The sequence below is a fragment of the Echeneis naucrates genome, chromosome 8 (genome assembly GCF_900963305.1).
Source record: "Echeneis naucrates chromosome 8, fEcheNa1.1, whole genome shotgun sequence".
Taxonomy (NCBI): Eukaryota; Metazoa; Chordata; class Actinopteri; order Carangiformes; family Echeneidae; genus Echeneis; species Echeneis naucrates.
The window spans coordinates 902435-927308 of NC_042518.1; the positions used below are offsets into that span (position 1 = coordinate 902435).

At 46.7% G+C, this 24874-nt stretch overlaps 2 protein-coding genes across 3 annotated transcripts; one reads left to right on the plus strand and one right to left on the minus strand.

Moving 5' to 3' along the window:
- Positions 1-699: 699 nt before the first annotated feature.
- Positions 700-15794, plus strand: LOC115047576 (myosin-11-like). The gene is made up of 44 exons (XM_029508603.1): positions 700-1067; positions 2189-2507; positions 2585-2755; positions 3351-3507; positions 4150-4177; positions 4578-4677; positions 4770-4796; positions 5042-5074; positions 5751-5843; positions 5932-5995; positions 6094-6192; positions 6272-6415; positions 6537-6632; positions 6727-6845; positions 6925-7077; positions 7151-7324; positions 7496-7669; positions 7757-7871; positions 8067-8260; positions 8364-8485; positions 8582-8651; positions 8734-8894; positions 8980-9088; positions 9175-9306; positions 9378-9584; positions 9670-9807; positions 9887-10010; positions 10218-10389; positions 10480-10692; positions 10884-11028; positions 11118-11324; positions 11401-11505; positions 11587-11739; positions 11820-12068; positions 12225-12437; positions 12513-12725; positions 12803-12964; positions 13056-13184; positions 13261-13349; positions 13439-13562; positions 13651-13859; positions 13935-14043; positions 14144-14316; positions 14954-15794. The coding sequence occupies exons 1-44, from the start codon at positions 928-930 to the stop codon at positions 15159-15161; spliced, it is 6336 nt and encodes a 2111-aa protein (XP_029364463.1). The 5' UTR covers positions 700-927; the 3' UTR covers positions 15162-15794.
- A 525-nt stretch (positions 15795-16319) lies between these two features.
- Positions 16320-23757, minus strand: LOC115047578 (nuclear distribution protein nudE homolog 1-like). 2 transcript variants are annotated; one of them, XM_029508604.1, is made up of 9 exons: positions 23728-23757; positions 22734-22868; positions 21953-22106; positions 20241-20389; positions 19250-19386; positions 18884-19147; positions 18728-18813; positions 18105-18250; positions 16320-18003 (listed from the first exon to the last, which is right to left on the minus strand). In XM_029508604.1, the coding sequence occupies exons 2-9, from the start codon at positions 22817-22819 to the stop codon at positions 17955-17957; spliced, it is 1071 nt and encodes a 356-aa protein (XP_029364464.1). In that variant the 5' UTR covers positions 22820-22868; positions 23728-23757; the 3' UTR covers positions 16320-17954. The 2 variants fall into 2 exon arrangements, with proteins under 2 accessions (XP_029364464.1, XP_029364465.1); XM_029508605.1 differs by having other exon boundaries at positions 18097-18250.
- Positions 23758-24874: the final 1117 nt, after the last annotated feature.

Here is a 24874-nt window from a genome sequence, read left to right on the forward strand (position 1 = left end):
AAACAACGTTGTTGGTAAATCTTCATTTCTTTATGTTTTTTGTGTGAGTCAGAAGCTTTTGTTCCGGTCTGATGAGGACCTGTCAGGACTGCAGCTGGTGCGGGGATCGAACAGTAAACCACCAATAAAACCAAAGAAGAAGACTGAGTTACGTCACTTTCTGTTTTTGTGCTCTACTTTTGGAAAGTCGTTTATTGTTGCAATCACAAAATGGAAATTTCTTCGAGGGAGTGATTGGAGTAAAAAATATTATGAATGTAAAGAAGAATAAAAAAAAGTTTTTAAAGTTGAACTGGGTGAATGAATGAATTATCATTCGGATTTTATTTTGAAGGCATGTGGACTGATTGCTGGCTCGCGCGCCGCTGCCAATTTAGGAAAAGAGGCGGGTCGCGCGCTGCTCCGCCTCCAGGTGAGCCCTTTAAATGACTGAGGAGGAGGAAGTCTTCCTCATCATCATCATCATCATCATCCTCTGAGTCCGCCAGCCTGAAGACTGCAGATCTGCTCGGTGAGTCGGAGCAACATCTCATCTCTGATGTTGGTTATTCAGTCTGTTGAGTCCTGCAGAATAACAACGAGCTGCACGTTAAAAGCTTCACTTTAAGTTCACTTTAAACCAAAAACACAGATTGTGTAAATGTGTAAATGAAACAGTTGGCAGAGAAAATGTTGATTTGAACTGTGAGAACTGTGACATTTGAACTGTTTTGCTTTTATTCTGTTGGGTCATTTAAATTGAAAAACATGGTGGACTGTGGCTGTGTTTTGGGTGCCGGCGGCCACACATGGACGCTCCCTGTGACCTGTCACCTTTTTGGGGTGAACGGCGAGCTTGGCTGCACACGTTGAGCTGCACCTTATAAGGCAGCTGAGACCTGAGCATCTCTCGTTGGGCTCCCAAAAGGAGCAAAAGGTTGGCCAAACATGGGCATCCCAGCGTGGCAGCTCCTCGGTTTGATTGCAGGAGTTATCTGTGTGCTGCTTTTCATGTTTTATTACCTGCAGCTCAGCGGGAGGTCAAAGCAGCCCTGTGACCTGCAGCCACAACAGACCGGGACCAGCGAGTAAGTAGCTCCATGCAAAAGCAGGGAAATGTTCCGGTTATCAGCAGGCCGGTCCGTCAGGCAGCTCACTGGACAAACAAATGAAGTTTGAGTGGCAGGTGGAGGAAGTCTGAGCTGATGCTGGTTCGTCCTCGACACCTCTGTGGAGGAAGAGGCGGGTCGAGGTTCCAGGTGTTCCAGATGTTAGAGGCTGTTAGGTGTTACAGATGTTCCAGATGTTATATATGTTACAGATGTTAGAGGCTGTTAGGTGTTACAGATGTTACAGATGTTATAGGTGTTCCAGATGTTACAGATGTTAGAGGCTGTTAGATGTTACAGATGTTACAGGTGTTACAGGTGTTAGAGGCTGTTAGGTGTTATATATGTTACAGATGTTATATATGTTACAGATGTTATATATGTTACAGATGTTATATATGTTACAGATGTTATATATGTTACAGATGTTATATATGTTATAGGTGTTCCAGGTGTTACAGATGTTAGAGGCTGTTAGATGTTACAGGTGTTACAGATGTGACAGTTTCTGAGAGTTGTTATAATAATAGGTTTGTTTTGTATCACTGAGTGTGTTAATATCGGAGAATATAACAGCCTGCTGTCACTGATGGCTGTGGCCACGCCCAGCTGTGATGTCACAGCGTCCCAGAGTGATGTCTGTCCAAGATGTTGCTGTGTTGAGTTTATTTTTTATATTTAAAGACAAAGATGTGATCTAAAGGAAATTAAAGTTTTTATCATTTCTTCCTTTTCTTCCTTTTTCACAAACTCTGAACAGACAGCGACAGATGACAACATGGAGTTTTTAAACAAAGATGCGTTGTTGGTGCTTTTAGACCTTTTCAGAAAGTTGGCCCCCTTCTTGTCGTTTCATGATGTGAAAACTGTGAAGGAAAAAAAGGAAAAAAAGAGCAAAAACCAAATCAGAAGTCATAATATCTGAAATACTGGAAAAAAATGAGTGTGATATTTAAATAATGTTGAAGCTGAACGATGACGAAGCTTTAAAATATTTAATTATTTTGACTCAACATTTACCTGAATTGATGCAACACAGCACTACAAAACATTTGTGTCACTGATGGTCGCCTCACTGTTATGTTGTGTTGTGTCGGCAGGCCGGAACTCAAACCGAGGTCAAAGGTCAACTCGGCTCCCATCACTTCACCAGCAGCCGAACCCGTCGATACAGACTTCCGCTCTGAACCACCAGAGATCGACTCCACCGCCAAACCGCAGCTCCACTCAGCTCTTGACGGTGACACATCCAACATGGCTGACCCGGCCGGAGACGACAGCAAGTTCCTGTTCCTGGAAAATGACTTCCACAGCAGTGGCGTGGCGCAGGCCGACTGGGCGGCCAAGAAGATGGTGTGGGTGCCGTCAGAGAGGGAGGGCTTCGAGCAGGCCAGCATCAAGGAGGAGAAGGGCGATGAGGTAACGTCTGATGATGTCATAGGTGCTTCCTGAGACAGGTGCTGACCCTTTAACGTCCTCCCGTCGCTGCGCTGCAGGTGCTGGTGGAGCTTTCCAACGGTCAGAAAGTGACGGTGAACAAAGACGACATCCAGAAGATGAACCCACCCAAGTTCAGCAAGGTGGAGGACATGGCCGCCCTCACCTTCCTGAACGAGGCGTCCGTCCTCCACAACCTGCGAGAGAGATACTTCTCCAGCCTGATCTATGTGAGACACACACACACACACACACTGAGAACAAATCCTGAGGGGGACCAGACTAAACTAAGAGTTTCCCAAACAGCTCAGACCAGAAATCAACGAGCTGCTAAAATAAAACTCCCAAACATCCTCACAGCTTCTACCTCACTCGTGATGTCCGACTGCTGCGGACTGGCTTCAAATCAGAGCTGGGGCTGAAATCTCATTTTCTAAATCATGTAAAAATAATGAACGGTAAGTCAAAGTGGCTGTGATGAGCTCGATGGTCCAAAATAGAAATGTTCTGATTTATATAAAAACAAGCAGAGAGGAGCCACTTGATCCAGGACCTGCAGGCCCACGAAGAAGTCCCGTCCCTCCAGTCCTCACATTAGCAGACAAAAAGACTCATTCCCTGAACTCTGGACATGAGCTGCCGCTCTGAGGACTCAATTTAAAATTAATTAGATCTGCTTTTAATAGAAAATGATCTGCACTCGGACATTTTCATAACATGCACATGAAAAATGATGGTTCACAAATCTGAGACTCAATCAGGAGTAAATGTGCAAAGCAAGAAGAGAAGCGTGAGCCTGTTTCGATGTTTGGTCTGACCCCCCAGACGTACTCCGGTCTCTTCTGTGTCGTCGTGAATCCGTACAAGATGCTGCCGATCTACTCGGAGAAGATCATCGAGATGTACAAGGGCAAGAAACGCCACGAGGTGCCGCCGCACATCTACTCCATCACAGACAACGCCTACAGGAACATGCTGCAAGGTGACGCCATCAGTGTGTGTGTGTGTTAAATGCAGAATTTTAGATTTACATTTAAAAGTTTTGTACTTTCTTCTTTTCTTCATTCATTCAACCCTCATGTATTCAGAGCAGCTATACAATAAAATATGAACCCAAAAATCTGAATGAAATAAATCAAGATTAAAATGGTAAAATAAAAATGATCTAATTAATCATCAGATGATGGTGTTTAAAATGTGACACATCCTGACTGAGGACACGAACCTGCTTCCTCTCTCCTCCACTTCAACCTTCACTGCTGCTTTTCATTCCAACTGTTGGTTTCTTTTTCGTTCAACAGATTTCTCCACTAAACAAACTATTAATTTATACAAATTGTCCAGAAAACCGGCAACAACAAAGTCACACTGAGCTGCTTTAATAGAAGCTGTTTTCAGGTTGTGTTGCAGCTGCAGTCTGACCTCAGAGCACCTCCACACTTTCCACCGAGCTGCTGATGGCCATACAAGGAGCAGCAGGACGGAGCCTCAGCATCCACCTGCTATTTTTAGAGGATGTTAGCGATGGAGGCTAATCTCCCTCTGAACGATCTCAGCCGCCGCCTCAGAGTTCATGTTTGGTCCGTTCAGCTTCAACTAACAAGTTCATCTCTCCCCCCCACAGATCGGGAGGATCAGTCCATTCTCTGCACGTGAGTCAAAACCTACTATCACATTTTTCCATCGCAGCGTGAGAACAGAGCTGACAATAATAACCTGAAGTCTGCATGACGTCCCGACATGAACTGATTAATACTGTTTTTCATCTCATCTTTAAAGTTTCATGAAAAACTTTCACTTCACTGTTTTGTTTTTTCAGTTTTAATTTTTTAATTAAGTAAATTAGATATTTGATGTACTGTCCATGAGCTGCAGAATATCAAACTCAGTTTAATAATCTGATGAAGAAGATTCATTGTTCTCTTTATTTATAGTTTCTTCTTTTTGTTTTTCATTAATTGAAAGTGAAGAGGTAAATAAGAGGACAGAAATAAAAAGAGATAACTAGCTCATTATTTTTCCCGTCCTGTCTCCGTGTCCAACCCCCTTCAGAGGTGAGTCCGGAGCAGGAAAGACGGAAAACACCAAGAAGGTGATTCAGTATCTGGCTGTCGTCGCCTCGTCACACAAAGGAAAGAACCCGGCGAACCCGGTGAGTGGAAACATCTTCAGACCTGATGGAGGTCCACCTGTAGACACTTCAGGTTTAGTTGTTTGATGTTCGTACCTGTTCTGCTGTAACAGGATTCAGTTTCGGCGGCGGTGGCGAAGGTGAGGACGAACCTTGTTGTCTGTTTCTGCTGTTTCGGCTCCTGAAGATGAACTTTCTTCATTTCTGTCTCTCAAATCTCCTTAAACTGATTAATGTGAAGGGACCTAAGTGTGTGTTGATGTTTGACCTTTGACCCTGCTGCTCCTCTGGTGGTTTGGGGAAAATGCTAAATGCAGCACTTTGCTACAAAATGCAGCAGAAGAAGTTTGATGGTTGTAAAGTTTGTCCTGTTTCTGTTCTGCAGCAGCAGCAGCAGCAGCAGGGATCTCTGGCCTACGTGAGTATGACATGTTAACACACTGACTGATGGGCTGACTGATTGGTTAACTGATGTGATGACTGATGTGATGACTGATTGGTTAACTGATGGGCTGACTGATTGGTTAACTGATGTGATGACTGATTGGTTAACTGATGTGATGACTGATGTGATGACTGATTGGTTAACTGATGGGCTGATTGATTGGTTAACTGATGGGCTGATTGGTTAACTGATGTGATGACTGATTGGTTAACTGATGTGATGACTGATTAGTTAACTGATGGGCTGATTGGTTGACTGATGTGATGACTGATTGGTTAACTGATGGGCTGACTGATTGGTTAAGTGATGGGCTGATTGGTTGACTGATGTGATGACTGATTGGTTAACTGATGTGATGACTGATTGGTTAACTGATGGGCTGATTGATTGGTTAACTGATGGGCTGACTGATTGGTTAACTGATGTGATGACTGATTAGTTAACTGATGGGCTGATTGGTTGACTGATGTGATGATTGATTGGTTAACTGATGGGCTGATTAGTTAATTGATGGGCTGACTGATTGGTTGACTGATGTGATGATTGATTGGTTAACTGATGGGCTGACTGATTGGTTAACTGATGGGCTGATTAGTTAATTGATGGGCTGACGGGCAGAAGGATGAACAGCTGTATAACTTTGCTGCAGGGGGAGCTGGAGAAGCAGCTGTTACAGGCCAATCCGATTCTGGAGGCTTTTGGAAACGCCAAAACCATCAAGAACGACAACTCCTCCCGATTCGTAAGCCAACACAAAAGAACGAACAAGCAAACAAACAACCCTTTAGACTTTTAGCTCATGAGGCTGCTGTCTTCATTTCTGTCTGCAGGGAAAGTTCATCAAACTCAACTTCGATGTGACCGGCTTCCTCGTCGGAGCAAACATCGACACCTGTATCCTTCTGACTTCACCGTGTTCTGAAAATAACACCAACTGAATTTAGTTTGCGAACGGTGAGCACAGATCTAGTTGTCCCTCCTGACCTGCTCAGACCTCCTGGAGAAGTCTCGCTGTATCCGGCAGGCCAACACGGAGCGAGCCTTCCACATCTTCTACTACATGGTGGCCGGCGCCAAAGACAAGATGAAGGGTGAGCAGCTCCTCCTGCGGTCGACACGTAGAGGTGATGTTTTATTTATATTTGTGTTTTGGTTTTTTTGTGCGTGTAGAGGACCTGCTGCTGGAGGACTTCAGCAGCTATCGTTTCCTGAGGGCGGGTCATGTGGAGATACCCGGTCAGGAAGATGACGAGATGTTTGACGAGACCCTGGAGGCCATGGAGATCATGGGCTTCACCGAGGAGGAGAGAATAGGTACACACACACACAACAACAACAAATCTGTCTCAGGTTTTATAGTTTTTAATTCTCAGAACATTTAATAGCCAGGGCGTCCCCTGCTGGGCCTGATCCTCCTCCTCCTCTTCCTCTGCAGGCATGCTGAAGGTGGTGTCCACTGTGCTCCAGCTGGGAAACATCATGTTTGAGAAGGAGAGGAACAGCGAGCAGGCCACCATGCCCGACAACACTGGTAACAAAAAGCACACACACACCTGTACATGCACCTGTGACCTCACCTGTGACCTCACCTGACGTCTGTCATCATCACATCCCATCAACCCCAGCGGCCCAGAAGGTTTGTCACCTGCAGGGCATCAATGTGACCGACTTCACCCGCGCCATCCTGACCCCCCGAATCAAAGTGGGCCGCGAGGTCGTTCAGAAGGCGCAGACGAAGCAGCAGGTAGAGTCCACCTCACCTCACCACGACATGAAGCATTTATCCGTCCTGCTCCTCACCCTCACCCCCCCCCACCCCCCAGGCTGACTTTGCCGTGGAAGCTCTGGCCAAAGCCATGTACGAGCGACTGTTTCGCTGGATCCTGGCGAGAGTTAACAAAACCCTGAACAAGAGTAAGAGGCAGTCGTCGTCCTTCCTGGGCATCCTGGACATCGCCGGCTTTGAGATTTTTGAGGTGAGCGCTGACTGAAGACAAAATGCCGTCTTCGTGGCGTTCTGCTCACCGATTCTTCTCTTTCCTCGGTCAGGACAACTCCTTCGAGCAGCTCTGCATCAACTACACCAACGAGCGTCTGCAGCAGCTCTTCAACCACACCATGTTCATCCTGGAGCAGGAGGAGTACAAGAGGGAGGGCATCGAGTGGAACTTCATCGACTTCGGCCTGGACCTGCAGCCGTGCATCGAGCTCATCGAGAGGCCGGTGGGGACGGGCTGCCCGTTAAACATGTCACACTGTAGCTGGGAGTTCCATCAGTCTAGAGATTTAGTGATCAAACATACAAACGTTGAATCATATTATCAAAAAATGTGTCCAAAGCGCAGCTGTTAGAAAGAAACCTGAAGTTTTCCCGATCCTGGATGTGTCCTGCAGAACAACCCTCCAGGTATCCTGGCCCTGCTGGACGAGGAGTGCTGGTTCCCCAAAGCCACCGACATCTCCTTCGTGGACAAGCTGCTGAACACCCACACCGGCCACGTGAAGTTCTCCAAGCCAAAGCAGCACAAAGACAAACTGATGTTCACGGTGCTGCACTACGCCGGAAAGGTGAGTTCCGTCTCCTGACACGTCTTCAGTTTGGGTCTTCTTTTGATGTTGACATCAACAGGACCGTTTCTTCACTCACGTCTCCAGGTGGACTATAACGCAGCCAACTGGCTGACGAAGAACATGGATCCTCTGAACGACAACGTGACGGCTCTGCTCAACAACTCCTCCAGCAACTTCATCCAGGACCTGTGGAAGGACGGTCAGTCGGAAAATGAGTATTTGTGTAGCACTTGATTCAAATATATTCAATAAATAAATATTTACAACACATGAAGTAACTAATGACTTAAAACCATTTAGTTCAAACTTGTTGAACTGATGTTAACATCAAGATGACTGATGACTTTCACCTCAGATGATGAAACAAGGTCTAAAATGTGTTTGTGGTCTTCAGTGGATCGGGTGGTGGGTCTGGACACCATGACCAAGATGTCGGAGAGTTCGGTTCCCAGCTCCACCAAATCCAAGAAGGGCATGTTCCGCACCGTCGGACAGCTGTACAAGGAGTCTCTGGGAAAACTGATGACAACGCTGCACAACACGCAGCCAAACTTCGTCCGCTGCATCATCCCCAACCACGAGAAGAGGGTAGGTCCCTGTGGGCTGATTCTCTGTGGACGGAGAGCGTCTGGAGGAAGGGGTTCCTTCAGACGGTCCTCACGTTGACTCACTTCCTGTTTGTCGGCTGCAGTCGGGGAAGATGGACTCCCACCTGGTCCTGGAGCAGCTGAGGTGTAACGGCGTGCTGGAGGGCATTCGGATCTGCAGACAGGGATTCCCGAACCGGATCGTGTTCCAGGAGTTCAGACAGAGGTGAGGGTCAGATGTTTCAGAAAAGAGAGCAGTTAAAGCACAGCTTTGAATAAAGAACCTGGAAGAGTTAGTCTGTGCTGCTGCTCTTGTGTACAGATACGAGATTCTGGCCGCCAACGCCATCCCGAAGGGCTTCATGGACGGGAAGCAGGCCTGCTGTCTGATGGTGAGATGGACGGAAAAGACGTCCTGCGATCGAGGGACCAGAGGACGCTGAGTTTTAACTTCCTGTGTCCCGCCTCTTCCAGGTGAAGCACCTGGATCTGGACCCCAACCTGTACCGGATCGGTCAGAGCAAGATGTTCTTCAGGACGGGGGTGTTGGCCCAGCTGGAGGAAGAGCGAGACCTCAAACTCACCGTCGTCATCATCGCCTTCCAGGCACAAGCTCGAGGCTTCCTGGCCCGCAAGTAAGAGGGGCGAGAAATTAGATGCACAACTTACACTAAAACACACACACAACATGCACAACTGAATCTTCTTGTACACCTTCAGGGCTTTTAGTAAACGTCAGCAACAGCTGAGCGCCATGAAGGTCATCCAGAGAAACTGCGCCTGTTACCTGAAACTCAGGAACTGGCAGTGGTGGAGGCTTTTTACTAAGGTTACACACACACACGCACACACACACACACACACACACCGAAAAGTTTATTTTACTCTTAAAGTCCAAACATCTGCCTGGATCAGGTGAAGCCGCTGCTGCAGGTGACCCGACAGGAGGAGGAAATGGGCCAGAAGGAGGAGGAGCTAAAGGCGGCGAAAGAAGTGGCTGCAAAGACCGAAGCCGAGCTGAAGGACATCAGCCAGAAACACACTCAGGTGAGACGAACGTTCTTCATTTTCAGGTCAAAATAAAAACACGTTCTGAGAGACAGCTGATGTTTCCGCAGCTGATGGAGGAGCGAGCCCAGCTGGAGTCGAAGCTGCAGGCGGAGACGGAGCTGTACGCCGAGGCCGAGGAGATGAGGGTGAGGCTGGAGGCCAAGAAGCAGGAGCTGGAGGAGGTGCTGCATGAGATGGAGGCACGGCTGGAGGAGGAGGAGGAGCACAGCAACGCCCTCCTCCAAGAAAGAAAGGACATGGAGCAGCAGCTACAGGTGGAGCCTCCACCCTCACCTGCTTCTCTCCCGCCTCCTGACGTTTTATGTGATAAATAGGATGTTGTTGGGGTTTTTCTTGCAGCTGATGGAGGCGCACATCGCCGAGGAGGAGGACGCCCGGCAGAAGCTGCAGCTGGAGAAAACTGCTGTGGAGGGAAAAGTGAAGAAGCTGGAGGAGGACGTGCTGATGATGGAAGACCAGAACAACAAACTGCAGAAGGTCTGACAGGGCGAGCGGCGGGTTTGAGCGCCGCTGTGGCCGATGTGTTTGACTCACAGCGTGACTCTGGTGTTTGTAGGAGCGGAAGCTTCTGGAGGAAAGGATGGCCGACATGAGCTCCAACCTGGCTGAGGAGGAGGAGAAGTCCAAGAACCTGAGCAAACTGAAGGCCAAACACGAGTCCATGATCTCCGAACTGGAGGGTCAGTCTTTATCCACAAACATCAGGAGGTCTTCAGCAGAAACATCTAACCTGTAGCTCAGGGGGCGGAGCTACATTCAAAACAAAAGTCTTCATTATTTTAAAGTTTTAAGATTAATAACAAACGGCAGTGAAGTTTTTCGTCCACTTTAACTTTGCTGAGATGTAAAAGTGAATATTGATCATAAATGTTCTTTTCTTGTCGCAGTGCGTCTGAAGAAGGAGGAAAAAGGTCGTCAGGACTTGGAGAAGGCCAAGAGGAAGGTGGAGGCGGAGCTCGCCGACCTCCAGGAGCAGCACGCCGACCTACAGGCCCAGCTCGCTGAGCTGCGAGCCCAGCTGGCCGCCAAGGAGGAGGAGCTGCAGGCCACACAGGCCCGGTAAGGAGCACACAACACAACACAACCGCCGTTACAGGTGTCGTTTCCACAAACAAGACAGCAACACTGCTACTGTGTCTGTGTGCTCAGGTTGGAGGAGGAGATCAGCCAACACGGGGCGGCGGCGAAGCGGATCCGGGAACTGGACTCTCTGATCTCTGAGCTGCAGGAGGACCTGGAGGCAGAGAGGACAGCCAGGGCGAAGGCCGAGGCAGCGCGCCGGGACCTCGGGGAGGAGCTGAACGCTCTTCGCACTGAGCTAGAAGACAGTCTGGACACCACCGCCGCCCAGCAGGAGCTTCGGTCTGTTTGACTTAAAGTGTCACACTTAGATCGCACAAAAAGGAGAAATCCAACACACACACAAAAAGACAAACTGTAGAAAAATGATTAAAATGTCACCAAAATCGGTCATGATTCTGTTGGATGTGTTGTGGCGGCCTGACCTTCTCTGTGTGTTGTTGTTTTGTTGTTGTTGTGTGTGTGGTCATCAGGGCGAAGCGGGAGCAGGAGGTGGCCATGTTGAAGAAAGCCATGGAGGAGGAGGGGCGGAGCAACGAGGCGAAAATCCAAGACCTGAGACAGAAACACAGTCAGGCTGTGGAGGAGCTGAATGAGCAGCTGGAGCAGGCCAAGAGAGTACAGAACACACAGACAGACACACACAGACACACACAGACACACACAGTGAGGTAAACAGGCCTCCTGTCTCTCACCTGTCCCTCCAGGTGAGGGCCGGCCTGGAAAAAGCCAAGCAGGCTCTGGAGAAGGAGTCGGCTGATCTGAGCGCCGACCTTCGGTCCCTCTCCAGCGCCAAACAGGACGTGGAGCACAAGAAGAAGAAGTTGGAGGGTCAGCTGAGCGACATGCACGCTCGCTTCAATGAGAGCGAGCGGCAGAAGACAGAGCTCGGAGAGAAAGTCTCAAAGATGACTGTGAGTCTGACAATCACCCCCCGGCTGTCCTTTATTCTGAAAACCTCCTGCTGTGCTCACTCTTCCTCTGTCCCAGATGGAACTGGACAGCATGACGGTTCTGCTGAACGAGTCCGAGGGGAAGAACATCAAGCTGAGTAAAGACGTCTCCAGTCTGTCCTCTCAGCTCCAGGACGTCCAGGTGATGATGTGTCCACAATCCAGATCTGTCCTTGTTGAGTGTTTGAGACGTTTCATTCTGGGTCAACTTCTTTTCCTTCAGGAGCTGCTGTCCGAGGAAACCCGTCAGAAGCTGAACGTGTCCGGACGTCTCCGTCAGATGGAGGAGGACAGGAACAGCCTGATGGAGCAGCTGGAGGAGGAGACGGAGGCTAAGCGGGGGGTGGAGAGGCAGGTCTCCAGCCTCAACACGCAGGTTGGTAACTTCTCACGAGCAGACACTGAGCCCATGTTGAAACGGACCATAGGAACAAAAACTGTCTCGTCCTCCGCCAGCTGTCCGACCACAAGAAGAAGCTGGATGAGATGTCGGGGGCGATGGAGCTGCTTGAGGAGGGGAAGAAGCGTCTGCAGCGCGAGCTGGAGGCCGTCAACAGCGACTACGAAGAAAAGGCCTCGGCCTACGACAAGCTGGACAAGAGCCGGAGCCGGCTGCAGCAGGAGCTGGAGGACGTCCTCATGGACCTGGACAGCCAGAGGCAGCTCGTCTCCAACCTGGAGAAGAAGCAGAAGAAGTTTGATCAGGTCTCCCAGTGTCTGTCTGACTGTAATTTCACTAAACCAGTATAGAAAAAGATCTACAGCAGCTCTGATGGACCAAAGACGGTTCACATCATACAGGAAGTCAGGGGGAGGAGTCAGTGATGTCACGCTAACCTTCGCTGTCTTCCTGTTGGCCAGATGCTGGCGGAGGAACGGGGCGTGTCCTCTAAGTTTGCGGAGGAGCGTGATCGGGCGGAGGCGGAGGCGAGGGAGAAGGAGACTCGGGTCTTAGCTCTGTCCAGAGCTCTGGAGGAAAGCCAGGATGCTCTGGAGGATGCGGAGAAGACCATGAAGAGCCTCCGAGCCGAGATGGAAGACCTGATCAGCTCCAAGGACGACGTGGGAAAGAATGTAAGAGATTACGTCTGAACACGACAGAAAGATGAACAGATGATCTGATCTGAGCTCGTCTTCCTCTTCCATCAGGTCCACGACCTGGAGAAGGCCAAGCGAGGCCTGGAGGCCATCATGGAGGAGATGAGGACGCAGATGGAGGAGCTGGAGGACGAGCTGCAGGTCGCTGAAGACGCCAAGCTGCGCCTGGAGGTCAACAGTCAGGCCCTCAAAGCTCAGCATGAGAGGGAGCTGCAGGCCCGCGACGAGATGGGCGAGGAGAAGAGGAAGCAGCTCCTCAAACAGGTGAGCCGGTCCCGGTCCCGGTCCTGGTCCTGGTCCCTCCACCACTCAGAATAACTGACACTATCTCACTTTGTCAGGTGCGCGAGCTGGAGGCTGAGCTGGAGGAGGAGAGGAAGCAGCGAGGTCAGGCGTCAGCTGGGAAGAAGAAGATGGAGGGGGAGCTGAAGGACATGGACGACCAGCTGGAGGCCACGAGCCGGGCGCGTGACGAGGCCGTGAAGCAGCTCCGCAAGATCCAGGTCTGGGTCTCTGTGTTTGGTTTTCTTTACTCAGTATCTTTTCATCTCTTGTGGAGACGGATGTGTTCACTGCCCCCCTTCGGATCTTCAGGGCCAGCTGAAGGACGTCAGCAGGGAGCTGGAGGATTCTCGTGCAGGGCAGAAGGAAATTCTCTCTTCAGCCAGGGAGTCTGAGCGCCGAGCCAAGATCCTGGAGGCCGATGTGGTCCAGCTGCACGAGGTGAGGCCAGGTGGAGCATCAGATCGGTGCTGAGGACGTCTTTTACTTCTCACTTCTCCTCCTCCTCCTCCTCCAGATGTTGGCAGCTGCTGAGAGAGCTCGGAAGCAGGCGGAGACAGAGAGAGACGAGCTGCATGAAGAACTGGCCAGTACCTCATCTGGAAGGTCTGGAAGGAAAATCCGGCTGAGGGTAGATGTTCAGACTTACATCCCAGCAGCAGCTCTTCATCATCTGATTCCCTCGTCTTCCTCAGGTCGCTGCTGTCTGATGAGAAGCGCCGTCTGGAGACGAAGTCCAGTCAGCTGGAGGAGGAACTGGAGGAGGAGCAGGCCAACGTGGAGAGTCTCACCGAGCGGCTGAGGAAGAGCCAGCAGCTGGTGGGTTCACCGAGGAGCTGGACCAGAACAGTCCGGGTCCTGTAGACTCCGTAGACTCTAAACCCTCTCTCTCTCTCTCCACGGTCAGGCAGAGCAGCTGGGGGCGGAGCTGGCAGCAGAGAGGTCATCCTCCCAGATCAGGGAGGGATCCAGGCAACAGCTGGAGAGGCAGAACCGGGAGCTGAAGGCCAAAGTGCTGGAGATGGAGAGCCAGGCACGCTCCAAGATCAAATCCTCCATCAGCGCCCTGGAGGCCAAGCTGAGAGAGGCCGAGGAGCAGCTGGAGATGGAGAGCAGGTACTGAGGCATGACGACGGGAAAAGTCTGCTGACTGCATTCACTCAGACTGTTTTTCTCTGTGTGACGATCCAGAGAGCGCCAGGCCAACGCCAAGAACCTGCGTCAGAGAGAGAAGAAGCTGAAGGACCTGACGATTCAGATGGAGGACGAGAGGAAACAGGCGCAGCAGTACAAAGACCAGGTAACAGTGCTGCGTTCAGGTGCCCGATGAAACGCAGTTCACCTGCCGCTCGGTCACGTGCCCGTACAAACACAGCGGCTCGTCTGCTTCGTCTGCGCAGGCGGAGAAGGGCAACCTGAGGGTGAAGCAGCTGAAGCATCAGCTGGAGGAGGCGGAGGAGGAGGCGCAGCGCATGGCGGCGGCTCGCAGGAAGCTGCAGCGTGAGCTGGATGAGGCGAGCGAGGCCAACGACACCCTGAACAGGGAGGTGTCGTCTCTCAGGAGCAAACTGAGGTGACAGAGCGTGTGTGTGTGTGTGTGTGTGTGTGTGTGTGTGGGGTTACAAAACTGTACAACATTATCAATAAGAACGGTTTCAATGATTATTGGAAGTGAAGGCTGTGAACATTTCTCTTCACAACAAACGAGAAAAAAACCTTCATGAGTTTGAATCTGAATTTGAACTGAGGAAACACTGAAAGCTGAAAGAGTAATAAATAAAATGAAGACTAAGACGTAAAAATAAAGCATGAAAGGCTTAAAGAGTTCAATTTGATATAAAGCTGAAATAAAAACGAATACAGTCACAGAATATAATTAAAGAAATGCCTTCAAATGAAAAATGATATTCAGAAAGGTGATGATAGCTGACAGCTTCCATCAGCTGTCTGATTTCCCTGATGATGATGATGATGATGGTTTGACGTCTCCTCTTCCTCCTTCCTGTTCCTGTCTCTCCTTCAGACACTGAGCTGTGTCCTTTCCTTCCTCCTCAGTAGGCTCCATCATCTTCCTCATCGCTGTCCTGATTCCTGCAGTTTAAACATTTCATTTCAGCCAAGATCTCGCTTCTTCTTCATCTTCTTCTATCCTTCACCTCCCTCTGACCCTCCTCTTCCTCCTCTCTCCTCCTCCTCCTGGTGTGTCTCAGGCGCAGCGGCGGCGGCAGCGGGGAGGTGGCGTTTGGCAGCCCCAGTCCCCGGAGCAGCAGGAACTTCGGGATGGGGGGGGGCTCCGTCCGGAGGAGCACCAAGGAGAACTCTGTGGAGCTGCAGGAGGAGGAGCCACAGTCTCCAACTCCTCCCCCCTGCTCCACACCCCCACCGGGGGACAACGGCGACGTCTACATCGACGAGTGATGTCCCCTTCACACCATGATCAGAGTTCAGGCAAAAAAAAACCAAAAACAAAGCACCCTTTCAGAATAAAAGCTTCAATGTTCCTGAAAATGCAACAACAGCAAAAACATAAAACACCTGAGGCGGACCTGTCTGATCATCGTATTTACCATTAAATAGTTTTTAGAGAGATCTTCAAAATCTATTAGCAAGTAGTTAGATAACTGATTTTATTGTTTCACTCATTTGAGATAAATTTTTCTTTTTAAATCCAACTTTTCTGATGAAGAAAACAAAATATGGATTAGAATAAATCAGAATAAAACCAGAAACAAATATGAAATAAATGTTAATCCTAAAAAAATAATCAGAAAAGTAAAATATTTGAAGTTCTGGTCTCTGATCCCTTTTTAAACATTTTATGCACTTTATTCTAAATCAGTGGTTCTCAAAGTGAGGTCCAGGTCCAGGTCCAGGTCCAGGTCCAGGTCCAGGGACCCAGAGATCCTGGATGACATTCTCAGTGGAGAGTAATTTATTCTGATCTAATTCAAACTCCTAAATAACACAACTATCGATGTAAAAAAAAAAAATCTTTGAGAATCACTGATAAATTCATTCAGTCTATTAGCCACGAGCCTCAGTGGCTGTTTCCTGCAGTGTCCGCTCATTGAGGACTAACACGATCAGAAATAAAACTGACTTTACCCAGAATTCCACAGTGAAACGATTCTCCTTTAACTCCCTACGGAGCCCGGTGATTTGGAGTTCAAATTGTTTTCCTGCTCTGTTTGTAGCTTTCCTGAAATAAAGTCACTGATTGATGATTTTCTGATCTTTCTGCTCTGAATGAATAAATACATATTTAAAAAGCTTCACTCATTCTTTGGTCAGTTTTGTTCCCAGTGGCAGAAGATGAAAAAAAATAAATAAATAAGAGAGTCCTTCACTTGAAAATAAACGAGTTTCTAAAAATAAGTTGTCAGATTTTGTGGACAGAAATCAAATCTGAATTTCTGATATTAATTAATATATTAAGTGGCTGAAGTTATTCTGACTATAAAGGTGACTTAAATCTAACAGGTTTAAAGTGTATACTTATGATGGTCTGTGATATTAAATCTGTTTTTCCAATTTCAATCAAATAAATAAAAAAATCTCATTTTTATATTTTCTGTTTCAAGTTTTATTGCATCATAAGCAGCACTGAAGGTAAAAACAACACACAGGTCTGAGCACTTCATATAAGAGTCCTGTGAGTCACATAAGGCAAAAAAAAACAAACAAACAACAAATATTATTTTCCTTCTGTGTTCACACTGACCTTTACTGTGAAGGCCCAATCTGTCCCTACAGAAACTTCAGTGACATCAACAGCAGTTCAGCTTCAGTCCTGGAAGGACAGAGGTCCAGCTCTGCAGAGCTGAATCACAACTCTGAAGGTTCCTCCTCCTCCTGTCTCTGTGACAGTTTCCTTCCATCCGTCACCTGGACCCCCAACAGGTCAGCCCCTCAGAGTCCACCATCACAAAGACACACTGAAGTCTTCAGGCAGGTTTGCATCACCAAAGAACCTGAACGTCTGGACTTTGGGAGGAAGCTGTTTAATGTTTTTCAGTTTTTTTTGTCATCTTCACATTGAAGCTGAAAATCAAACTGTCTGGTTTGTTTTGTCTCATTTCCCAAAATCACTGACAAGCTTGATTCAGGGTTGGACTGAAATAATAAAAAGCTTCACTGCAAAAAGGGAAAACTCTAAATCAGTTCCTTTAGGAACGTGAACAGACGGACACTGAGATCAAAAAGGAATCAAGATTAAAAGACAAACACCGAAAACAGAAAGAGCCGCTCCAGAACCAGAACTAGAAGATGAATGAGGCTGAAGATGCTCGACGGTTTCTGTTTTCAAAGGCAAAGTAAACATTTTCCCATAAATAACCAAGTGAACGCCTGGCAGAGAGAATAAAACAGTGTTTCATTAAAACGTTCAGGCAGCATGTCCTCCGCCGTCGTGTCCCCTGAACCAAACATGATGACAGATTCAGGGTCTGGTCCCCCGTAGGAAAAACAAAAACTGATCTAAAGTTGTTTTTTTCTCTTTTCTCCTGTTGGCGGCGTGAAGACCTGTCAGCGGTCATCAGCCGGGGGTGAAGGATCATGAGGACAAATGACGGCCCAAAGGTTTTAAAGTACTCCAAGGTTAAAGTGCTCCTCCAGTATTCAGCACTTAGACGCCCTCAAGGTGTGTTCAGATCAATGAAAATCTCTTTGTCACACAGATTTAGCTGTGTAGACAGAGAGGCTTATGTCAGAACAGCAGGTTGGTTCTCCTCAACACGAACAGACCCCGTTCACAGACAACACTTTGTTAGAGTTAGATTTTTACTGTGGGCCACACTGTGCAGTGAACGCCTCATATAAATTCTATAAATAAAGAGGAGAAGGCTTTGGCGGTTCTGACCTTTAATCTGTCAGCGAAACGTTTTAATTGAGCAGCATAAACAAGGTCATCGTTTTCCTGCTATGCTTCAACTATGTGAGTGCTTTTGTTGGCTGTACGTATGAACACACCTTCAGAGGATCACAAAAAAGAGCGACATACTTGGCAGAATCCAAAGGGGGGTGTTCAGTCAGGTAGTTTAAGCTAAGTGCGAGTGCTGAAGAGATCTGAGTTTCCACATTAACATCCGTCCACACTGTCACTGCGGTCCGTGTCCTGAAGAGCCCGGCGTGTGGTTCACATGGTACCGTTAAAAGTTTGAGAGGTCCAGGCTGGACGGATGGAGAAGATGGAGGACGAAGGTGGTTTCACCTTCACAGCAGCAGTTTGGGTCCAGCTCCGAAGTCCAACCTCTTCACCAGCCTGTGAACACACAACACACACCACAAGTGTTGTTCCTTTACTGGGCTGATCACAGAGATCTGGACCTGAAGACCTTCTGCACGAAGCACTGACCCCCTCACCCCTTGTTGTAGAGGCCGTTGGTGGGAGGGGTTTCTGAGGAGCTGTTCTGGCCCGCTGGCACCGCCTGTCCACCAGCGTGACCTCTGCGATGAGCTGCCTGCTCGTTGACGTAGTCCCGACACGACGCCAGCTTGGACTCGAGGTTCTACGAGCAGAGACAGAAATGTTCAAACTCCAAATGTGGTCCAACAATCGTAACAATCCAGACTGCAGGGGAAAGAAATGTCTTTAAACTGAGTCACAACAGGAATGTTCTGGATGCTGTTCAGCTCAGTCAGATTCAGTCACGAAGATCTGAGAGAGTCTGGATTAAAGTGATCGATCTGCAAACGGGCTCAGACAGACGATGAATACGGATTTATTGGAGTGCTTTGGATTGTTTTATGTGCATTTCGTTTGAAAATGTAAATAAAAGATGAAGAGCAGCAGATAATTCATCATCCTCAGTGAACGTGAGTTCTCACAGAGACTCAACTTCTGACTGTCTGCGTTGTTTTCATTGTCGTGGAAGCTGCTGAAGCATCCTGCAGCATCACATAACAACAGCAACAACACAAAACATCCACGTTATTTCAAATGCATTTAAAAAAAAAAAAAAAAAAAAGAAAGAGAGAGAGCTCACCCCAACTTTCCTCAGCAGCTCTCCAACGATGTTCAGCGCTGAGATTCTGGCCGAGGTGGTCAGAGGAGTTGCTGACAGACTTTCAGCTGCAGAAACAAACACACAACACTAAGTTTCTTCCATTAAGATCAGATCATGATCAGCTGATTAACTGACCTCTGCTGACGGTGGGTGGCGGCGTGGCGAAGGACTCAGCGGGGGCCAGAGGTCTGGACGTTGTGGCAGCGGTAGAGGGGACAGGCAGGTTGGAGGCTGAAGACGTGGTTTTGTCCTCAGTGCGTTTGTCTGAGGGAGTAAGAGGAGGGGTGGGCAGCCCGGCTGAGGAGGAGGAGGACGAAGGCTCTTTGACCACACTGCTGAGGGACGGCTTCCTGTCCTGAACCTGCTGCTTCTGCTGCACAGCCAGCTCCTGTCTCAGGTCTGACACACAGACATTCACCATCTATAAGCTCAAGTCAACCTTACAAGTTCTTCTACGTCAGTATGAAACCTGCTGGAGGTGTTTCTTCATCGGAGCTCTACCTCTGGCTTCGTCCTTCAGTCTCTGGACGGACTCCAACAGATTCTCCTTCTCATCCAGCTCGCTCTCCAGAAAGGCGTTCCTCTCAATGACCTGGTTCATCCTCTGCTCAAAGTCCTCCAGTGACATGATGGTCGCCCTGAAACATGTGAGGAAGGAAAAAAAACCAAAAAGAAATTCAGAGGACCAGCTGAACAAATTCAGTACATTAACAGATGTTCAGACATATGAGAGGTCACAGCTGGAGGGTTAAAAACAAACAACAACAACCTTGGATGTAAAACATATAATAAAAATAAATGGATAAAATGATACTCTGTGATCTTAACATCACATTTACATTACTACCTTTAGGAGCAGCTCACTATTGCGGCAGTTAGGTACAAACAAATTTTATGGAAAGGGGAAAAATAGACACATCTAAATATGTTTTTATGAAAAATACAAAATTGAAGGAAATAATTAAAATCTTGTAAAAAATGGTAGTAAACATTTTATAAATATATATCACATATATAATTTATTTAGAAATAAATACATTTATATACAATACAATGAGGCTGCAAAGGTAACAAAAATAAATGTAAAAGAGGAAAATAACAGGAAAAAAGACAAATGAGCTGCAAATATAAATTACAGTACATTTCAACCAGTTTCTGTTCCTTGTCTTTATTTCTATAGATTCTACACTGAGCACACTTTTTATGCTTTAGACATTAACCTTTGTTGACCTCTTGTTCATAAACACCTCATTGTGTTTATTATCTGAGCAGTCTGCAGTGTTGTGGTGCAGAACAGGCGGATGATGGTGATGTTGATAAAGCAAATAGTTAAATGCTACAGTCAGATTCGTTAAACGTTACAGCTCATTTCTTAGTTTGTTGGTTAACCTTGTGAAAACCACATGCTTTTTTTGTTTCAGAACATAACACATTTTTTCAGCAGCTGCACAATCACTCATTTGTCCTTTAATGTGTGTGTGTGTGCGCTGACCTCTTGGCTCTCTCCAGGTCGTCGTTGGCTTGCTCCAGCTCTCGGATGTATTTGTGTAGATGGTCTCTGACGGCCGTGGTCTCAGCCAGGTCCCCCTCCAGGCTGGAGATCTGCCGGCAGGCTTCAGAGTGCTGGTTCTCATACTTCTCCTGGGGGGGGTGAATAAAGAGAGACAAAAGATGAAGTCTGGATGACAGCAGGAGAAAGTTACCTACAGAATAAGAAATCCAAGCATCAGGCTTAAAAACACACCCATTTTATTTTCTATACACATTTTACCTCCACAAGCACATCATTTCCTTTTGTTGTTCTTTTGCCTTATATAGTTCATCTGGTGATTTCATTTTATTCTGCAGTTTTATTTTATTATCTTTCATTTGATTGGACACATACTCAGATAATTGCTGTATAAACCAACTCTGTTTGCTTATTTAACAGCCTGAATGTCCCAAACAAAGTTAAACCAAACATGAGCTTTGTGATTTGATTCAAGCCGTTTATTCGCTTCTCTGCAGACTTAATATCTGGAAGCTCCTTCACACAAACAAGCAGCTCTGCGTGTATGTGGATTAGAAACAATGACTACAACACTTCTTTAACCATAGAAGAGCCTGCGTTGAGCACACTGGTCCTGGTTTCCCTGGCGGTGGTAAAATTTATGCACGGAGCATGACGCCACTTCAAGCTTCGGCATGTTTAACTAAATACCATGAAGTCTCTGCATACTGGACGTACATTCTATCTGAGATAATGCTTTCATGTTTGTTCTTTTCCCTTATCACAGGGGCTAAGAAGGAGTTCAGGTTGTGCCAACTCATCCAACTGCGATTTTGCTTTTGTGGAATAGTTGAGGACTTGTTTGATCAGTTGTGTGGCAGCGTTTGCCCCTGGACAACAACAAAATAGTGATAACTGTTATTGTACACTGACTACAGGCTATTAAGGTAAACTGTGAGTCTTTCCTTAAAAAAAACTACACTGGAGCTTTAAAAAAAATATGGACCTTTAACTGTCACAGTTTGACTAATTCTGCTGAAAGTGACTCAGCAGTAAGTCTGCCGCGAGCTGAAACAAGAGTTAAGCACCAGAACATGTTGTGTCCAGTTCTTTTATCTCCACTTGAGATTTTTATTTGAATTAAACCAGATTTTTTTCCTTTTTAAACCTCCCCTCAAACCACCAGGTATCAGTTCTTGTATGAAGGATAGATGTTTTCTTCTTAGAGAAAATGGCACAAGTGGACTGTGTCATTGCTTCATGGTTCTTATGGAAAGCACTGCCGTCCCCTCCAGACACGGCCCAGGCAGGAGACATCAGCTGCCTGCCGCCCCTCCCCCTCTGTAACAGTCCCTGTGTGTTCTCTCAGACAACAGCACCAATGAAGTCTGTTCACCACAGGCAAACCAGAGCCATAAAGCCAACTCCTTTCAGCTGATAGATATGGAAATCTCCAGTCAAATCCACTTGAACGGGTGTTCAGTTGATTCAGTGTTATTCAAAATAACTTTGTCAGCCTGGACAGCTGTGATGCAGCAGCTTTAAGTTTCAGTGGGGGTCACAGCAGCATGGTGAAACAATAACTTGTTAGATCAGTGGTTGGTGCAGACCTGCTTTATTTACTAACTCTCCCACCATCTACAGTTCAAGTGTCTCTGCCAGAGTCTAAACAACCGGAGACTCAGGTAGTGTGAGCACTCATAAAGCCCTTTTACCTTGTAGTTTTCCAGCTCCATACGGAGGCGGTTGTTGGTGGCGAGCAGCTCACGGTTTCGCGCCTCACATTGTTTCAGCTCCGTCTCGAGCTCCCCCTCATAGTCCCGACTCATCTGCTGAAACTCCTGCAGCTCCTCCTGAGCCTCTTCAGCACTGAACACACAGAATTAATGTCTGAGGTCACATTATGATTAATTATTACTCGGATTGTGTTTTTCCGAAGACAGCGTCTGTGGAGAAGGTTAGGAGAAATAAACCTGACCGTTTTCCCATTAAACAACAAGTCTACACATCCCACAAATGTGTTTAGATGGAAAACAGCACAGGTTCATGATAGTTTGTCTTGTATGAGGATCCACTAACTCATATTTCTACAAACTGAACCGGGGAGCAGCAAAGTTATTGATTATTTTTGAAAATGTATCTATGACATTAAAACATTGTGCACACGTTTGTTACTGCTGGCTGAAGATGTCACTTTTATAACAAGATAAAAATACAATAGTTCGTGACTTAAGGAGCTTCCATTTTTATTTATAGAGGGTATTATAACAGCTTTTGACTGAGTGCCTGGAGGATAAAGAACACACAAACAAAAATAGGAGCAACAGGCCAACTCTGCAGGCAATTCAACCTTGAAAGTGTATTTTTATACCATTAAACAGGGTGAATATACATCCCAGCCTTATTAGGTATGCACAGTTAAACCATCTAACCACTTTTTATACACCTTTAACATGAAGTGAGAACAGATTCCTGTCAGTGAAAAACAACATGAACCTCTGCTGGTGCCGGGCAGCCTGCTCCTTCCAGAAGCCCAGCTCGTCCTCCAGGGACCTGAACTCTGGAGGCTCTGGGTCCCCCATCTCCAGGACAGGTGGAGGGCTGACTCTCCTGTTACACACCAACGCTGACCTGTTTGTGCCATGAGAAAATATTAATACACACACACACACACAAAAGAAAGGGGGGCATCTGGACAAATGAGGTGGGAAGAAATTCCCTTTAAAAATCGGGCCATTATTTGTCAACATCACGCCAATGAACAGAACTTCATGATTTACTATTACTTTATTCCAGATCATACACTGGGATTTTAGGGTTAAGTCGGATAAATAGTGAGCTTGGAAATAACTCTGATTCAGATAAAAATTCAGTTTTCTAGAGTTTGATCGCAGCAGCCAGCTCAGTCTAACAGCTGACAGACAAAACAACGGGGCAACCAGAAGAATAAGCATCAACAGACAATAAATGAGATTCAATTTGAATTCGGGAATTGTGCCGAACTGGAGAAAAAAGTCCAAACATTCAAAGAATGCATGTAAAACGAGTTAAAGTCATTTAAATCATTAACGTGGAGAACTGTTAAAGTAATGTTGGCTAATATTTAGATCGAGTCTGGTCACAGCGACCTGTACTTAAAAACGGGAACTTAAAGCGAAGTTAACGGGAAACTTTTATACAAACGTGGCAGACGATTGGTCAATTATCAGCTGTTAAATATTAAAAACTGAGTCTATAAGAGAGTTAGAAGTAAAACTTTATCTTATAGAAGCCGATAAGTTAGCCAGTTCAGCTAACGGACTTCAGCGTTAACCATTTAAATCCCAGCTCAGATAAACACATTCAGGAGCAGTTAGCTTAATATTTTCATCAAATGTTAGCGGCTGTTTTTCGCCTGAACCTTCCTCACAACCACCGACAAACGTTAATGTCAAAAACGAACCTGGAAACGGAGAAATAACGGAGAAATAACGGAGTTTGGAGGACTTACCGGAGTTGGACGGACGAAAGTTTCTGCTTCTTCTGGAGGACGACGAACAATACATGTAGCCATTCACATTGTCCGGCCCGATTAACCAATCAGGAGCCAGCAGATAGCTGCGTTCCCCGCTGCTATTGGCGGACTACCTATCAATCAAAACACTAGAGGCGGGTCTTCTAATTCCGCCCAATCAGAGGAGCGATATCAGTCTGGACGTTTTTGATTGGGTTAACAATAAGCGATGCTGCGTTCAGGTGCTGTGGAAAACGGAGAGAGTGTGAGAAAAATTAACTCTCAAAAAGTTTTAAATTAAAGGCCTCAGTTTCCACAAAAAAGGCTAAAAACACATGCCCCAAATTACAAAACTGTAGCAGAAGTGCAACGCAACGAACACACATCCACAAAATAACAACAATCAATCACAAAACAACAAAATTACAAATAAAATGCAAAATTAGACTCAAAGCAACCAATCTGTCAAACAGGAAAAGTTTATTTGTGTGTTCACTTTGGAAAAGCTACTCCTCAAACATTTTCGCTGTCATGGAAACAGAGCAAATTATTTTTCTTATTTATTTGCACCATTTATATCCTGTTTGTTAACACACCAGTATAAATGTATAAGATAAGCATCAGTGTCAGGAATTTAAGTGGAAATAGATTTATTAATGTGAGACTGCGTGGATGCCCGTTTGGTTTGCACCTGTTTAGCCAAAGCCATTCACAAAATTAAGTTATCATGTGTCATCATCATCTTTTATTAGATATTTAGTTCAAAGAGCTCTGCTCCTCCTTCAGGATGTACGTTACGGTGGTTTGAGCTGCGTTAAATGACACCTGACACATTTCTTAGCTCTGATTGGGGAATTTCACTTCCTGCTGGTGGGGTCAGAGGTCGCACTGGGCCAGCTCTGTCCTTTTCAGAGGGATTAACTGAGTCTGTCCGATCCTGGTTAATCCACCAGCACCATCATTAGAGCATAAAGCTGTTACACACACAGATTCCAATCCGCTCTGCCCTTCCTTCATCTCTGGGTTTGTGACATTAGAGAGCAAACCAGAAAATATTCTTATTCGTTTTCTCTTCAAGAGTTCCTTTTTTTTATGAGTAACTGTCTTTTTTATGTAGAAAGTACAACTGCTGGAGTTCATCTCA

Coding starts and splice junctions, on each gene's coding strand:
- LOC115047576 (XM_029508603.1), top strand. CDS start 928: ATGGGCATCCCAGCGTGGCAGCTCCTCGGTTTGATTGCAGGAGTTATC. Junction 7,078..7,150: donor CCGGCTTTGAGATTTTTGAG/GTGAGCGCTGAC, acceptor TTCCTCGGTCAG/GACAACTCCTTCGAGCAGCT. Junction 12,965..13,055: donor AGCAGCTCCGCAAGATCCAG/GTCTGGGTCTCT, acceptor TCGGATCTTCAG/GGCCAGCTGAAGGACGTCAG.
- LOC115047578 (XM_029508604.1), bottom strand. CDS start 22,819: ATGGGGGACCCAGAGCCTCCAGAGTTCAGGTCCCTGGAGGACGAGCTG. Junction 20,390..21,952: donor TGGAGCTGGAAAACTACAAG/GTAAAAGGGCTT, acceptor CACCCCCCCCAG/GAGAAGTATGAGAACCAGCA. Junction 19,387..20,240: donor GACCTGGAGAGAGCCAAGAG/GTCAGCGCACAC, acceptor CACATGTTTCAG/GGCGACCATCATGTCACTGG.